Source organism: Nelumbo nucifera, chromosome 3 (assembly GCF_055504915.1).
Source record: "Nelumbo nucifera cultivar China Antique chromosome 3, China Antique-T2T, whole genome shotgun sequence".
In the NCBI taxonomy this organism is placed as follows: Eukaryota; Viridiplantae; Streptophyta; class Magnoliopsida; order Proteales; family Nelumbonaceae; genus Nelumbo; species Nelumbo nucifera.
The window spans coordinates 74024529-74042556 of NC_142651.1; the positions used below are offsets into that span (position 1 = coordinate 74024529).

The window sequence follows — 18028 nt, forward strand, 5'->3', positions numbered from 1 at the left end:
GGACATTGATGAAATTATCAGGCCCATTGGGATTATCTTAAAATGAGAGAGACAAAATTGGCAATGTGGTATTGCCAGAAGCAACTATCTGTCCTATCCTTATTCTGACTATTCACAACAAGATGGGTGAAAGCAACAAGACAATGATGATGATGAACATGTTGAAAGTGATCAAGCTCATCCACCAACTTCATACTTGTAAGTTAAATTCTTTTTCTTTCTTGAAAACCCATTATTTATTCTGCTACTGTGTTACAGTTCAATATTCATTGTTCTTGTTATCTTTCATTCAGTCTTTTCTTTATCATTTGGAATTTTGAGATCTCAATCAACAATCCAGTTTCCTAAATCCTAATCTTAATTTATTCTCTTGTGATTCTTATTATCAAATCACATTTTACTACAAATAGTAACTGTGGGAATTCGTACAAAAAGAAAGTCCACAAATCCATGAATTATTATAAATACTTTAAATTTTCAAATATATAAATAAATAAATAAATAGTAATCATTTGCTATGGGCAATGCCATTCTTTAATTAACTGAAGTTTTAGAAGACATTTGGAAAACTTTCCAGAACATTTTGATGCCTAGGAATGTAGGAATGTATCCTAGAGATTATGGCCCAAAAAATCTAAGAAAAATCAAAAGATCAATTTCAATCTTGATCACAGTAACTGTGAAGTGTGAAATAATTATCAAAAAAAAAAAGATAACTGTTAGCTGCTTTTTAAGCTGCAATCAAGCATTTATTGATCACTTCAAAAATTTCTACAGTGGTAGGAAGTGTCCGAACAAGTTTACATGAAAAAAGGAAGCAAGCAACAACCTCTTATCCCTCTCTGTTTTACCATCAACTTGTTTTGAGCTACCCCTGCACTACCTTGGGGTGTGAGTTCCTTAGGTTGGGTGATATTTAGTGGGTATGTTATTATTATTGTGAATATAAACCCTCTTGAGTTCTATGACATTCTCTGAGATCCATTCTAAGGACAATCATGTTTGAAATGCTACTAGAAAGTATTCAGATGTCCTGTTTCAGACAATGTTTTAAAATGTGGAGGAGTGAAAAATGGCATTCCACTGCCTGGAGGCATGAGGCATAGTTCAGAATGTAAGAGGTGTAAGCCTCCTGAACACAAGGAGGTGTAAGCCTACTTAAGAGGAGGGGGAGAGAAGGAAGAAGAAGGACGATCTCTTTCTTTCTTTATTTTTAATAAAAATCATTTATATGAAGAAGAATGAATATGCATAATACTAGCAAAGGACAACCTTGTTTCAAATGCTACTAGAAAGTATTCAAATGTCCTATTGCAGGCAATGTTTTAAAATGCAGAGGCATGAGACAAGGCATTCCACTACCTGGAGGCATGAGGCGTAGTTCAGAACATAAGAGGCATAAGCCTCCTGAACACAAGGAGGTGTAAGCCTCCTTCAAAGGAGGGGGATGAGGAGGAAGAAGGGGGGGGGGAGGTAGAAGAAGAAGAAGGATGATCTCTTTTTTCTTTATTTTTAATAAAAATCTTTTATGTTAAGAAGAGTGAAGATGCATAAAAATCTTTCATTCCCCTTCTCTTTCCTTCCCTTCCATTCCCTTTGATTTTCCAAGCATACACCTCCCATGCCTTTTAAAACACTGCTGGCAGATTGGAGAAACACCAAAGCTTACAAAGAACAGAGTGAATGGTTCTTTGATCATGGGTAAATTTATTTTCATTAAACTTCCTTGGAGATGCATGTTGCAAAAATAAACCAAATGATTTCCAGCACCAAGATTCATCATGCTCCCACGTGTTTTTAAAGATATTCTTGAAAATATACAAGCTTTGATTAAGGGAGAGTCATTGTCGTGTTCAAGGGTCCTTTTATTTCTTCTTTACTTTTAGTTTCTTTTGTGTGTCATTGGGGTATTTGATATGTTAAACTCCCTGAAGAGTGTTCCTCAGATTTCTGGGTTTGATCTTTGTTAAGTAGGTAGCATGTTTTTGTGATTGTAAATGTGATGAAAGGTGAACTTGCTCGATGACTGATCATGTCTTGGATAAAAGCCAATGGACCTCCATGAGTACTTTGTTGATGATGTCTTGAGTAAGAACCATAAACCACCAGGAGCACCAATCTAATCAGTTAATGACTGGTCTCCCATGAGTAAAAAGCAAAGTGTTGTCATGAGTGCAATCAAGCTGATTGGATCCTTAAAGGTGTTGTGTAAGAGATACCTGCCACCATGCTGGAATACTCAAGTTGAGTTGTATGAGAGATGATCTAGAATGTTGCTACCAAGATTACATAGTTTCTTTTTAAGCAAGCTATTCGGGGCTAGCTTAATGGAGATTGTTGAAATATTCACTTTATATGAAGAATGGGGTAATTTTAGGAATAAAATATATAGTCCTTTATGAAATAGCAGACCCATTTGTGATTTTCTTGTTCTTCTCTTCTTTCCTCTCTCATTATTCACAAAAAGATGCTTGCAAATAAAGTAAGGTGGGTGAGGAAGGGGCTAAAATCACTTTTCTATATATTTGAGTACTCATTAAAAATATCTTCACTTTTCATATGTATCTAAAAGAGAAATAGTCTTAAAATTTACCATAGGATTTACAATTTGATTCAATTCAACTTTTACAATTTATGATAAGATTGACAGGTTAAATGTTTGATTCATAGGTTTTTTATTGTGGTAACCCCCAAGCCACAAACCAATCCAGCCAGTTGCAAGGGTGATCATTTTCAGCCCAGCCCAGATATTTTCAAGGTTTGGGCCTAGGTAAACTATAACATATATTTTATCCATATATTATATGTCATATAATATAAACTAGTATATGAGGGTGGGCCTTGGCGCAACAGTTGGGTTGCTCCATTGCAACCTGGGTGACCAGGGTTCAAATCTTGGAGCCTCTCTGTATGTGCAGGGGTATGGCTGCATACATCTGTCCCTCCCCAACCCATGATCAATACCCAGTAGCAACCAGTGGAAGGCATGTTTCATATTTCCTACAAAACATGATACACAATCAAATGTGCATTTATATTTGCCAAATATTGAAGGAATTGTAATCACCAGGACGAACCCGCTCCTGCCCCAAGGAAGTTCTTGGCTCGCCCACAATCCCATCATCACGCACTGGTGTACATCTGAAAGAAATAAATTTCCCAATAGCATCTTTTGTAATACGATACTGTAGAAGCCCAGATGCCTCAGGTATTAAAGCACCTGCATCTGACTCAACCTACACAACATCAAAAAGTCAAAACCATGAAAGATGAGGCAACAAAAAGATGCATACAGGTCCTATCAAGTAAAATAAACCTTGTTATACCCATAAACAAAAGCAAGCATCCATTGCCTCAAATTAACTATTAGCTAAAATAATATGCCAAAAAGAAGTGCATGTTCATTCTCTTAGTTAATAACAAAATAAAATGTTATTATATAAAACTACCCTTCACTTTTCCCCGTTTCTCTTAAACTCACCCAAACTTTTCAAAACCTCTGGAGGCCCCCCTCCCCGGTCAAAAATTAACAGATTTTGCAAATTTGCCATACTATCCTTCTTGTCAGATATCTACGTTAGGAAATGAATTACCTAAATGAGAAAGACGCAATTAAAGAAGAGAAATAACAAAGGAAAATAAGAAAGACCTGGATTTCTGCCAAGGAGGGGGGGGGGGAGAGAGAGAGAGAGAGAGGTGGCGAATGGGTGTGGGTTGAGCACTGACCCACCCATATTGACCCTCTAACCCATTTGCCACCCATATTTATTGATGTTAGTGGGTCATAACCCACCCTAACCCTGACCCATCCTGAACCACCCATATGACCCACCCTAACCCAAACAGGACTTTTTCCTTTTTTTTACTTTTTCGCTATTTCAAATGCATAAACACGTAGAAATATATACTTCAACTAAGAAAATATAAAAAATAATAAAAAAGTTTAAAAAAAATATTTTCAAATAAAAATAAAAACACTAAAAATGATAAATATATTCCATGTAAAATATAAATAAAAAATTAATGAAAATGATAAATATATTTCATGGAAAACATCATAAATTATAGACAAAATAAAAATAAAAATTTAAATGAAAGTATGATTTCACATAAAAACAGAAAATTGTAAAAAACATAGAAAATTGTAGAAAAAATACAGGACTTCAGAAAAATATAAAAAAATAAAAATAGAAATTTGAAAAAAAACGACAAAAATATAATTATAAAAACAAACAAATATTAAAAATACAAAAAGTTGCAAATAAATAACAAAAAATACAAGAAAATGTATAAATTGCAAAAAAGTTACTAAAAAGCTGGAAATTATAGAAAAACATGAAAATACAAAAAATAAATTATAGGAAAATTTTCAAAAAAATATAAAAAGTGCAAGAAATTCATGAAAAATGGAACTGTGGAACCTAATTATACTCTTCCAATTTTAGAGATTCTTAATTACTAGAAACATTAAGCACAAACTCAAATAAATTGTTTCCAGAGGCTTGCAAGTTGCAACTTAAAGTGAATATGAGCTGCGACAACAACATTGGAAATGAGAATATTTGAAAAGAGTGAAACCTTTGATTGAAGCTGACAAAATTTGAATAGATTGAAACCAAGAAAACAGTTTTGTCTTGCAACTATCCAAATAATGAAAATAAGAGGAGACCATGAAGACTTACTGATTTCAGATGTAATAAAACCTTCAAACGATGGCAGACAGGATAGAGGAGAAAAAGATGTGGCAACAGGAAAGAAGAGAAAAGACTTCAATATAGAGAGAGGTTCAACAAAAGCATCACCTATCCAAATTTGGAAGTTCTTATCTACAGATTAACAAGCTTTTTGTATATTGTATACATATACAGATTAGCGACAATTGGTATAGAAAACACTTGGTGGCTTAAGAACTGAGAAATAGCAGCAATGAGATTTACTTTTGACCCTTCCCTCAATCCTAACCCTAATAGCTTCAATGGCAGAACAAAGAACTTAGAAAAGAAATTCAAACCCGAACAGAGTAGCAGCTTCAATGACAACCTCCACTGGCGGAACAGAGAACTGAGAAAAAAATTTTCAAACCCTGATAGAATAGCAGCTTCAATGGAGACTTCCACTGCCGGAACAAAGAACTGAGAAAAATTCTTTTTTCAAACATTGATAGAATAGCAGCTTCAAAGGCAACTTCCACTGGCGGAACAGAGAACTGAAAAAATATTTTCAAACCCTAACAGAGTAGCAGCTTCAAACCCTAACTGAGATAAAGAAATTTACTTTCGACCCTCCCCACGACCCAATTCACCCTGACCCTTTTTGACCCATTTGGTACCCTCAACCCAACCCCACCCTGACCCTTGTTCTCAAGCACCACAACAAAGACATGCTTAGAAATCTGAGGAAGAAATATTTCCTTTGGACATGTTTGAATAATGTTTTTGATGTGTTTTCAAAATAACTTTTCACTAATCCAATAAAGAAGGAAGAATTCCAAAATTGACTTCCAAGATATTAATATTTTGTAACAAGTTTTGTCTATTTATTAATTTATTTTAACTTTTCCATTAATATTTTCAATTTAAAAAAAAAAAATATGCCTCCCACAGCCCAGCCTGGCAAGGACCCACCTGGACTCATGTTGTGGGCCGTGCCGGGCCTGACCTTTAAGGCTTCCGTGCCAGGCAAGCACGGCCCGCCCAAGACTGACCTCCATTTATCTCTACTCAAGGTTAGTTTGGTCATTAAAAAGATTAATAACTTAGCTAGACAACTTCTGTTAATGGTCATTAACAGTGCCCTGACAGAAGGTAAATTACAAATAACAAAAATTCTCTAGCAAGGGGTTTTCTGGAGGTTTTGAAAAGTCAGAATAAGTTTAAGAGAAATGAAAAATGTTAAGGGGAGTTTTAGAAAATAACCATAAAATAAAAATAGCACTCCTACTCCATAATATCAAAAATTATAACAAACAAATGCAGCACTATCTTAGCCTGAGTAACCTGGATACTAAAGTGCTGAGAGATCTAGGTACCAATAACATGCTCAGAAGAAGTTAATACCTCATGGAGATACCAATTATAGATGCTTTTGCCTTCATGACCCCCTATATACCCATATGATGCAGTTAGTATTTCACCCTCTGAGTAATCCCCAGTAACAGATAGGAAATTCAGACTTGGGGGAAGAGCTGCATCAATGTTGAACTGTTAGCACTAATATTAACAGCTCATGCATGATAAATTTGTCACATCAAAAACATCATGGGGTCATTGCAACTTGCAAGCACAGAAAAATACAATAAGAAAATATAAAGAAGACGCAATGTAATAATTTCATAAAAGCTAAGATGAACTTCAAAATGATAACCAAAAATAAAGAAAATAAAAGAACAACAGATACATATACACATAAAAAGCAAAACTTACCTACAATATGTATACATGTTTGAGGCTAGGGCTGTTCATAAGAAGGCCCCCCGACCAAACCGACCAACCCGGACCGACCCAACCCGAGTCGGCCAGGTTTTCATCAGCACCAATCGGTTTCGGGTTGGGCAAATTCATAAACCGATATATCGGGTCGGTTTTGGTTTTCTTGTGTGAAAACCAAAACTGACCCGAACCGAACCAAACCAATTAGTCTTCTAGTTCGGTAGTTCCTACTTAACTAGTCTTCTAGTTCCTACTTACCTAAATTGTATCTATCCTAGTTTCTATAGTCTTTTACACCAAATAGGCAACCGATTAGGCAATTACAATTAGAATTAGGTGTCCTTTTTTACCTAGATTAGAATTTAGAAAGTTTCTTGAAATATAAATATTTCAGCCTTCTTTCTATAAAACAGTTTGACTTTCTATTTTATTGATAACTTTTATTGATAACTTTTGTCTTCTATTAGAATTAGGTGTCCTTTTTTACCTAAATTGTATCTATCCTAGTTTCTATAGTCTTTTACACCAAATAGGCAACCCATTAGGCAATTACAATTAGAATTAGGTGTCCTTTTTTACCTAGATTAGAATTTAGAAAGTTTCTTAAAAAATAAATATTTCAGCCTTCTTTCTATAAAACAGTTTGACTTTCTATTTTATTGATAACTTTTGTCTTCTCTTCTATTCTCTAACTTGGTCCGCCCCCCTCAAGTCCTCAACTCAAGACATCATTTGATTTTTGAACTTGGCTCCCCCAACTCTCCCATCTTCTCAAATAAATTTCCTTCTAGTTCTAGGCTTCTCTGTCCTTTTTGTACAGGAGCAAAACCGAAACCGACCCAAACCGACCCAACCCGACTCAAACCGACCAGGTCGGTTTTGCCTATCAGTGGGTCGGTTTCAGTTTCCACCTCAGGTAACCCGACCAGGTCGGGTCGGTTGAGAAAACCCCAGTAAACCGACCCAACCCGACCCGTGAACAGCCCTATTTGAGGCAAAGACAAAAATGATAATTGCCAACACACCATAGAGAATGGAGCTACCAAATGAAGATGTTTATTTTTAAGGTAATATATAAAAAATGTAAGACTGTCTTGTTCTTAACTTAAAACAGCACCAAATTTCTTATGATAATCTAATGAACAAAATTGGCATGGCTCATTAACCCATTAACTGCACAATACAAAAATAAACCAATACAAGTCTTCAAGGTTTGGAAGTAGCAAAAAATAAAGAGGAAACCATACACTTTTCCAGGATAAAATGCACCTTATTTCTATGCAGACTACCTCTAACAAAACATTAAAAAACAAAAAAAAAATAAAATCAAATACTGTTAATGCATGTTCCAGTTTACATACTCTCAACAGCCCTTTCAGATATAACATAAGCTGGATCACCAGATTCACCATCTGGAGCCATTGGAGTAAATTTTGCAACAATATAGTAGCCAACAGCTCCTAAAGGTATCCGAAAAGCCTGTGACACAGTAAACTCACTTCTGAAATTACATATTAAGAAAATAAATGAAGAAGAGAAACAGTATTAACTTGAAGAATGAGTCCAAGATGAGTATGCATTAATAACTTCAATGGTTTCTCACCTTGGCAATTTTGGATGTACTCACAGCTTCAAGACCATTCTCACCCTCCAACTCTGAAGATGTTGTTTTAAACCATTGAACCCTACTAGATCCTTCAGTTCCTCCAATGACAGTAGCAGTTACAGATACCTTATTCCCCTCTCTTATATCCCCAATTATCTTCAGATTAGTGACTTTTGGGGGTGCTGGAATTTGGACAAACAAATGCACGAAAAACAAAAGGATATTAATGCCATACTGGCAAAAGAAGTAAATGCAAAATCAGAAATTGCTCAATAAAATAAACTAAAGAGATGGATGAACAAAGAAACTTGAAGAAAACCATCAAGCTCAAAGAAATATAAGCATGTCTAAAAGTATTTTACTTCTCTATTTTCAAATTTCAAAGCACTACCACAGTTCATCAGTTAAGATACTTTTTCTTTAGCCTATTGTTTTAAGTAGTGAGAAGGCTAGACTAAAGTGCATTAGAGCATCAATTCCTAGTTGGTTTGTTGGGAGATTTGGACAGAGAAATAGGTGTATTGTTTGAAGACAAATACTGATCTACAAAAAGAATTGTTGCTGATTTTTTTCAGTATTAGCAAATGGGGTTTCTACAGAATTTTTTAATGCATCCAAGGTTTTTCTTTTAAGATAAGAAAAATTTTATTAAACAAAAGAAGGTACAAGAAAGGGTGATAAGCAATCATCAGAGGGAAAAGAAAACTCCCAATGAAAACCCAACTAAAGTAAAATAAAAACCCGGCCAGGCCAAAACACCCCAAACAGGCCGACCCCCCAAAAACTAAACCCCTTACAAAAGGAACAAAAGTGATACAAAACAAACAATGAAACTCCAATCATCAAAACAAACAAAACAGACTCCCTTTCAAGCCCCAAGCACCCACAGCCACCACCCAACAAGAACCCAAATCAAAACCCAAGCCCCTAACGGATTCCAATTCAATCAGTCTTCTTGTTCGATTTGTGAATGCAATCTTCTTGTTGTCTTATGGCTCCAATTTTGTGTTTCCTTACTATCTTGCTGGGCCTAATGCCAAACGGGCCTCCTCTTATCCTTACAAAAACCTTTTATGCTGTTATCTGCTGTTGACTTTTTCTGTTTTTCCGAGTTCTGCATCTTCTCTCTGTGTTTAAACTTCCCATGGCTTCTTCAAATTCTCCAACAGATTTCTGACCCATCCTCCCCTTTCAATTCTTCTTCCTTTTCCTTGAATCTATTCTCACAGCCTTCTTTCAGCTCTTTCATCCCTTGAGATATTAAATTACTATAATTAGAGTCAACCACTGGATTATCTTTATTTTCGTTCTCTCCAATTATTTCCTCCACAGACCTGGTTTCCTTCGCAAATTCCTCCCCACCTAAGAAAACAGACCCAGAATCCTGCTGACTTCCACTTCCTTATTTACCACTTTTTCAATGTAGCAATTCTTCTCCACCTTATGTACCTCATCAATCATAGGATCAACCTCACTTTCCTCCCCAAATCCCTCCCCCGAGTCCACTTTCTCCCTCCCCTCTCTATTTTCTTCTAAAGGAAAAGATATATATCTTTCCCTTTTGTAGATACTACCCCACCATGACTCTTCTTTCCTATACCCCCACTTTGTTAGACAGTGTATGCCCTTAGGTCCAATCAGATTGATGTACAGATACTATAATTGTAAATGAATAAAAGTACATTATTGCTTCATGTTGACATTGGTACTTTTTTGTATAATTACCCCTTGAATTGGACACTTATGAGACTCATATTAATTTAGAATGTTCTCAGTCATTGGATAGACTTGGGGAGTTTATCCTGCCAAGGCTGACACTAATGTGCTACCAAAGAAGTTGGCACAACTTGTCTCAGCTGCTAGGGTTAGACCAAAAGCATATTTTATGTGTTTTTGGATGAAATATTGAACCCAGACCATTTTCCAGTTATGCCCTGGACCTTGGAGATTGATGGCAAAAACTGGAAAGTTACACATAACCCCTACACTTGATTATGGTACTGCACTAGGTGTTGGATTGGGTTGTCTTTGATATGCCAATCAGTGAAATTCATCATCGGTCAAAACCTGGGTATGTTGGGGCAGTCTAAGAATTCATCTGAGTGGGTATTGGCCTCTTTGTCTGACAAAGTGAATGATAGGGCTTACACTCTCTCTTATGGAAACCTAAACTGTCAGCAGTGGATTTCAAATGTGTTTGGGATTTGGTTTTGCAAAATATATATATATATTATGTTTTATGAAAAATGTTTGCAAAAGGTTTTAATTCCCGAGATCCATCCGAGCAGAGAGTGTGACACTGTACCTTGCAGCAAGGGGAAAGGTCCTTCCCTGTCAAGCAATGTTGTGATCATTATGGGCCGAGAGGTTAAGTGTAAGAGACCATTACAGGGCTGATTACCTGATGGACTCTATCTTACTTAAGTCCATTATCCTTAGATCTTCATAGGATGGTTGAATTCAATGATCATTTAGGTGTAAATGTTGGGCCCATATTGAGCCTAGTGATGTGCTCAGGGGTTCACTGTTTTTAGCAATAAAATCAGCTAAGCCTTTTCAATAGAGGCTGGGTTGAACCCATGTGGACTTATGTGAGGTCATTGTGGGGTCCCATGCCATACAAATCAGGCCTAAGTTGGCCATGTAGCATCTTGGGTCGTGAGCCTTTGAAGGAAATGGGCCTAGCCTAAGGCCCACAATTAATAAGATTAAGTAAGCTGTCACATGACAACTTCATGTGCTCTGGATCAAATCTGGGTTTGGAAATGGGTATGGAGCACCCATCCTCTTAAGAGGATAAGGCTTATCTCTTAATAGAGTCTAAATCCAAATTAGATTTGGATAATCTCCTAATTTGATTAGGAGAGTGCTCCATAAGGAGATAAAAGAAGAAGAGGGTGAACCAGACTAGAACACCACTTCTCTTGTTCTCTCTTCTTCTCTTTTATCTTCCAAGAAACCCTATCACGACCTAGGCTTTCAAGGACAAGTAGAGAGCAGTTTTCTTCCATTTAGCAAGAAAAATTCAGAGGAATTTCAGGCTCACCTTCCCAGTTCAATCCAAGCAATTGGGTTGCAATTTTGTTGAAAACTGTGTTGTTGAATCAGCTTCACCTATACAATGTGCCATCTTCAGTGGAGGCTGGTTTTAGGACTGATTTGGGCGTGAACTTCCACCTTGGGATCTACATTTGTGGTATCCGTATTAGGTATACATCTCCCTCTTTGTTTGATTTCAAATCTAGTACAGTTCAGTGCAAGACCGATCTTGAAAAATGCAGTTTTTGAAAACATAGGGAATTCGATTCCCAAAAGGATTAGGAAATTTTTGACATTTCTCCCATCCATATGATGGATCCTATTATCCTAACCCTTCCAACACACTTCCCCCTCCCTCATTCCTTACCCCTTTCTCCTCTACCGAAACATTAACCCCTTCTCCTCTTTTGTCCCCCCTAGCTCTTCCTCTTCTATTGTTTCCTCCGTCCCGTCAACCCCATTCTTCTCATCTCCTTGACCATGCTCCTCTTCCTCGACTCTAACTTCATCTCTTTCCCGCACAGTCCTAACCACCTCTTTACTATGCTCTTCATCCATCGCTACTCTTTGCTCTTCCAAGTCTTCTTCCTCCATCACATATCAAAAAAAAAAAAAGTCTTCTTCCTCTATCTTTTCCAAAGCTTCTTCATATTCTTTCGTAAATTCTTTTCCCGAATGAGTACACTCCATGATCTTGGGTTCCGGTCTTCCAACACAGATTTCCCTAGCTATTGGTTCGATTTCATCCAAGGGTTTGAGACAAGGTGAAGTGTTAAGAAGGTTAATAATAAAAGAGTGAAAGCAAGGTTAATTGAAAATTTTAAGGTTGGTGGGGTGTGACCATTACACATTTTCAATATGAAGATGATACCTTGATTTTTGTGGATGTTTCAGTGGAGCAAGTGCTGAAGATTGTGCAGTGGCCAAAAAATTAACATCTCCTAAATGTTTTGAGATACCAATAGGCCAAAAAATTAATTTAAATAAGTGCTTAAGATTGGGGTGGGTGATATTTCTCATACACTACTTGAAGATTGTGCAGTGGCAATGCAGTGTTTAGTGGATGAGTTTCCTTCTACATATTTGGGTTTACAAATTGAATCAAAGGTGGCAACACCACCAATAAGGCAACTGGATTTGAACAAGATTGAACAAAGGCTGCCTGGGTGGAATACTGGAATAGGAGATGTTAATCATTTGGTGGGAGAATTACCCTTGTAAAGAGTGTCTTAACCAATTTACCAATTTATTACTTCTCAGAGTTCCAACATCAATGGCTGAAGAAATTGGAAATAAAAATGCAAAGGGAATTATTGCGGAATATTAAGGTGGAAGAAAGAAATTTTCATTTGGTTAAATGGGATTGGGTGTGTAGGGACATGAAGGATATGAGTTTGAAGATTAGGAGGATAAGGATGTTTAACAAAGTTTTGTTAGGTAAGTGACTTTGGAGGTTTGAAGTGGAAAGGGAGTCTTTGTGAAGGAGGGTTATAGCTTGTAAGTATAGGGTGGTCAATTTTGATTGGGATACGAGGGAGGTTATATCATAACATGGGTCGAGTGTGTGGAAGGGGTTTATGAAGTTTCATTCCCTATTGGTGTCTTTTTCTTCTTGGAAGGTTGGTTAAGGTTCTAGTATTAAGTTTTGGGAGAATGATTGGTCAGGTTTGGGGTAGGATTGCAATTTCACAATCTTATGAAGTTAAGGGGAGGGTTGTGGTGTAGTATCTCATTTTTAGAAGACCACTCTTAGATTGAGAGTTGGAGGTGTGTGTGATGCTTCTATCTAAACTTCAAGAGGTGGAAATACATCCAGACAGTTCAGATTTAAGACAATGAAAGGAATGGAGGAATGGCAAGTTTTTGGTGAAACCCTTTTACAAAGCATTGGCAAGAAATCAGGTTGGAAGATCTTTCAATCAAAGGTGTTTGGTGTAATCCAATACCTCCAACAGTGGAAGCATTTGCGTGGCTGGTAGCAATGGATAGTATGCTTCCTCAAGATCATTTCAAAAGTAAAGGATTTCATCTGGCTAACAGGTTTTTTCTATGTGAATCAGAAGTCCACAATGTATTCCATCCATGTTTTGGGTGCTGCTATACAAAATTTATTTGGGGATACATTTCTGACTTCTTAACATGGAGATGTGGACACTATTGCAGCTCTACAAGGTATTCAGATAGCAAATCAAATAGGAGTGGAGCATCTCCTAATTGAAGGAGATTCTAAGGCAGTTATGGGCTGGTTAACAGACCCGAGTTCAGTAATTTGGTGCTACAAGGATTTCCTAAAGAAGGCAAGCTGGTTAACAAGCAACAGGAATGTTAGTTCATGTTGGGTGAGAAGGTCAGTAAATGCTATGGATGATAGTCTCGCTAAACAGGGGATCTTGAGGGAACATCTGTATTGGGCAACCTTGTAATGAATTGATTATAGTGTACTGTGGTTTCTTACACTTTCTTTTACTTTCAAGAGAGGTCGCACCTAGTGCCTCTCTTTGGGGTGCTGTAACTTTGCTTACATATTGGTAATGAAGTAACTTTTCAATTATCAAAGAAAAAATGGAGATGTGGTGGCAGCCTAATGGCACTTTTGACTTTTGCATTGCATTTTGGCCAGTTCTTAATGGGAATAGATAGGGAAAAAAATTTTGGAGTTGTGTTCCTTTTGAAGTTTGTTGGGAGGTTTGGAAGGAAAGGAAAAGAGGAAATTTTTAAGGAAAATGAAGAGACAAGGAGGTTCTATGCAGGAATAGGGTCTAAACTGTTCGACTGGATTTTGGTTTCATTAGAATTTAAGGGGATCAATAAAGAATCTCTGGATCCAGTTTTTGGTCTACTCTTGACTCTTGAGATAGAAAATGGAGGCTTTGGTTGAAAAGTTTTATGCACTTTTTCTTTTTGCATTGGGTGATGCCTATTACCTCATCACCTTAAGCTCTTGCAATCTTGTTTATATACTGATATTTTCTTTTTATTTTTATCAAAAAAATAGGCATTAATTCATCCAGAATTTGACAGTGTAACACAGAGGTATTTGAGTCAAGTTTATAGTAAATTTGGACTTAGCTAATACAAATGGATGAGATTTTTAGGTTGCCATATGGTTTATGTTTTTGTTTTTGTACAAGGAGGTGAAATATTTCCACTAAATGGTTGTAAATTTGTAATCTTTTTTTCCAATAATGGATTTTTTTACTTAACATCAGAAAAAAAAATCTAAAAGCAAATAAACTCATAAATGATAAAAGAATATAAAGGCTTGAAGAAAAGATCAAATCACTTTCTTATGTGGGAAAAGGAAGATGGACAGGTTGCTTTTCTTTGCCATTCCATTATGAACCTTACTTATGGATCAGTTGCATGAACCTTTCTTTACCATTCCATTATGTCTACAACCATATACATAATTAGATTGTTGGCCTCAGGTTGCTTTTCACTACTTTAACCCATGCTCTTTTGTGCAAGTCCCTAGTTCTTCTAGATCATTTAACTTGTATCAAGTCACTTGTTATTGGTACAGTCTTTGGTCTTCTATGCATACACCAAAACCATCGTAGCCTGGCCTCATTATTGTCTATGTTGATTGCAATTTCTTCTATTTTTGGCTTTAATATAATTTTATTTTGAATTTTTATCATTTTCTATGTTTTTTACAATTTCTATTTTTTAGCTGATATGCATACTTTCATTTAAATTTTTTATAGTTTTATATGTTTTTTCTGCAATTCATGCTGTTTTACATGTAATACACACACACCATTTTCTGTGTTTTTATGCAATTTTTTATTTTTTTAGTTGAAAAGTATTTTTTGAATTTCTTTATTATTTTTATATTTTTTAGTTGAAATATATGATTCTATGTTTTTATGCATTTGAAATAGAGGAAAAGTATATATGTTTCTATGTTTTATCAATTTTGTACTTTCTTTTTTGGGTTGAAATATATAATTTTTTTATTTTTCATCAAATTATATATTTTCTACAATTTTACTTTCTCAATGAAATATATATTTTTTGAATTTTTATTATTTTCTTTGTTTTGTCTTTGGTCTTCTATGCATACACCTAAACCATCGTAGTCTGGCCTCATTATTGTCTATGTTGATTGCAATTTCTTCTATTTTTGGCTTTAATATAATTTTATTTTGAATTTTTATCATTTTCTATGTTTTTTACAATTTCTATTTTTTAGCTGATATGCATACTTTCATTTAAATTTTTTATAGTTTTATATGTTTTTTCTGCAATTCATGCTGTTTTACATGTAATACACACACACACACCATTTTCTGTGTTTTTATGCAATTTTTTATTTTTTTAGTTGAAAAGTATTTTTTGAATTTCTTTATTATTTTTATATTTTTTAGTTGAAATATATGATTCTATGTTTTTATGCATTTGAAATAGAGGAAAAGTATATATGTTTCTATGTTTTATCAATTTTGTACTTTCTTTTTTGGGTTGAAATATATAATTTTTTTATTTTTCACCAAATTATATATTTTCTACAATTTTACTTTCTCAATGAAATATATATTTTTTGAATTTTTATTATTTTCTTTGTTTTTCTTCAATTAATCTTTTTTATTTGAGATATATAATTTTTACAAAGATTTTATCATTTGATGTATTTTTCTGCAATTCTGATTTTTTTGATGAAATATATTTTTTATTTTTTTCATTTTTTATGTTTTTAAAATATTTTCTTTTTGCTAAAATGTATAATTTTTTAATTTTTATCTATGTTTGTGTTTTCTGCATATTTTTTCTATGTTTTGAAAAAAAAAATGTTGAGTGTGGTGGGTAAGCGAGTCAATATGGGTGAGTTAGGATGGATGAGGTTCAGGGTGGGTTGTGACCCACTAAGATGCTTAAATATGGGTGTCAGATGGGTTATTGGGTAAATATGGATGGGCTCAACCCTCTTTTTTTTTTTTTTTTTTGAAAGGTAAAAAGTGAAATTTTATTGTAAAAGGAAAAAAAAAAAAAAAAAACTGATTACAAGCAAATAGAGAGTTAAGAAAACACCTAATCCAACTACAAAAGACAACAGAAATGCCAAAGGCAGTGATTGCCAAGGCAAGGAACCACCACCTAAGACACTTCCCCATCTCATTATCTGCTAAACATCTCTTCAAATACTTATTGCCCATCATCTTCCTCATTCCACACCTCTCCCCTTCCCCTAATGTGGCCTTCATTTTCTCTTTCCTCTTACTTCTTTCAAAAGCTTCGAATGCCTTTCTGGCAAACTCCTCACACCCCAATAGAACAGTCCTAAGCTCGTGCCAACCATAACAGTCCTGTCAGCCAAACTCTCAATTTCTGCTTTTCCCCATTCTCCTCCTTTCTCCCTGGCTGGCACTCCACAAGGCTCTTCTCACCCGCTTTACCACTCTCCTTCTCCTTTCCCCCCGTGGCCCTAGCCAACCCACTGATCCTCCTTCCTCAGAAGTCAACAGTTGCTCCCCTTCCGAGGCCTGAGACTCACCTTATCGCCTCTCCTCAACCTTCTTCCTCAAACCTTTGTTTTTTATTCTTTTCTCTTGTATACTCTTTTGCATTTATAGGTAGGGCCACTCCAACCAGTCTGTCTTTTAACCTTGAAAAAACTTTTGATACGTGAACAATATGAGACTTACTTGTTTCTCTAGCTTTCTTCAACACTGCTGGAATGATGTCCACACCATCCTTACTCAAAGATCTTCTTCAACCAAAATCGACGCAGAGCCTACCAACTGGGACTTCAAATTTAGAAAATCCTCCTGACATACAGATAAACCAATCTCCTCTTCTCCGTCCGCAACAACTGCCAAGCAATTGGCTTCCGATCTCTTGTCCACACCCCTAACAACGACCTCCTCTTCCGACCTTCCTTCTTGGACTTCCCCTTCTCCCCTTGCATATTCTATCACCCCTTCCCCCTGGTCCATCTCACTACCCTCCTCCCTCTCTGGCCCTGCAATCCCTTGGTCCACCGCAACCAAACTCCCCACTTGAGACGATTCAGGGAAGACCTCAACAACAAAAGAACCAAAAGAACTTACCCTCACCCAACCCACCCATTTGCCACCCCCATACATAGTGCTTATGATAAGAGGTTTGGTCATTTCGTGAGTTTTGTATAGGTGTGGGGTACCTTGTAACTTCTGTGTATACTTTTTCTCTTCTTAAAATTTTTCTTTTAATATAAAAAATGGAAGAAAGAACTAGTTCAATTAAAGATGCAGGAAATATTAAAAAGAAAGTATAACCATAACCTCTAGAGAGAACATAACCAAGATACCTTTCTTTACAATCTGAGTCACTGTTGATGCAGATTCTCCTTCCTGCCCTGAAAAAAAAATCATAAAAATCACATTGTAATAAACAATTAAAAGTCTTTGTGGAAGACAAATACATGAGAATTGACTATTCAGAACAAAAGCCAATACTATGGGGCATGCACCTACCCTCAAAATTGATAGGAATATACACAAAAGCCAAGCGCCGGCCTACATCTTCTTTGGTCAGAGCATACTCAGCAGTACCGGTGGATACCAAAATGAAATCACTGCCAGGAAGTGCCATATAAAAAGAAAGAAAAAAGTTGTGAAAATAAGTGGGAAAAAAAGGAAAGAAGAAAACTAATTTAAAACTAGAAAATTATCAAAGTTTTAAAAATGAAAGGTGTAGATTTTCACCTTTTCCATGGAGGATATGGAAGAATAGAAATGCCACAGTTATTAACAACAAGAAATTGGATCACCAAATTAGTGACTACAAGAGTGGCAGATTGTCTCAAACTTTATCTCACCTGTGGGAACCCCCTTGGATCCGAATTGGGATTTTGGCTTTCGTAGGGGGTTAAGGGGTGAGGAGATTGATTCCCTCTCTAATTTGATTTGTCTTTTAAATCAGTTTTGTTTGGATCCTTCTAAGCCAGCCTTGATCTGGACAATCTGGGAAGAAA

At 35.9% G+C, this 18028-nt stretch overlaps 1 protein-coding gene across 3 annotated transcripts in view; it reads right to left on the minus strand.

The window, feature by feature from the left end:
- Positions 1–18028, minus strand: part of AIR9 (Outer arm dynein light chain 1 protein) — an 85234-nt gene that overhangs the window by 39047 nt on the left and 28159 nt on the right. For all 3 annotated transcript variants that reach the window (XM_010242878.2, XM_010242876.3, XM_088902239.1), the window contains exons 16-21: positions 17529–17629; positions 17363–17410; positions 8032–8216; positions 7790–7907; positions 6057–6184; positions 3068–3236 (exon numbers count right to left, since the gene is read on the minus strand). In XM_010242878.2, coding sequence (XP_010241180.2) covers positions 3068–3236; positions 6057–6184; positions 7790–7907; positions 8032–8216; positions 17363–17410; positions 17529–17629 — 749 coding nt within the window. The remainder of the gene's footprint in view (positions 1–3067; positions 3237–6056; positions 6185–7789; positions 7908–8031; positions 8217–17362; positions 17411–17528; positions 17630–18028) is intronic.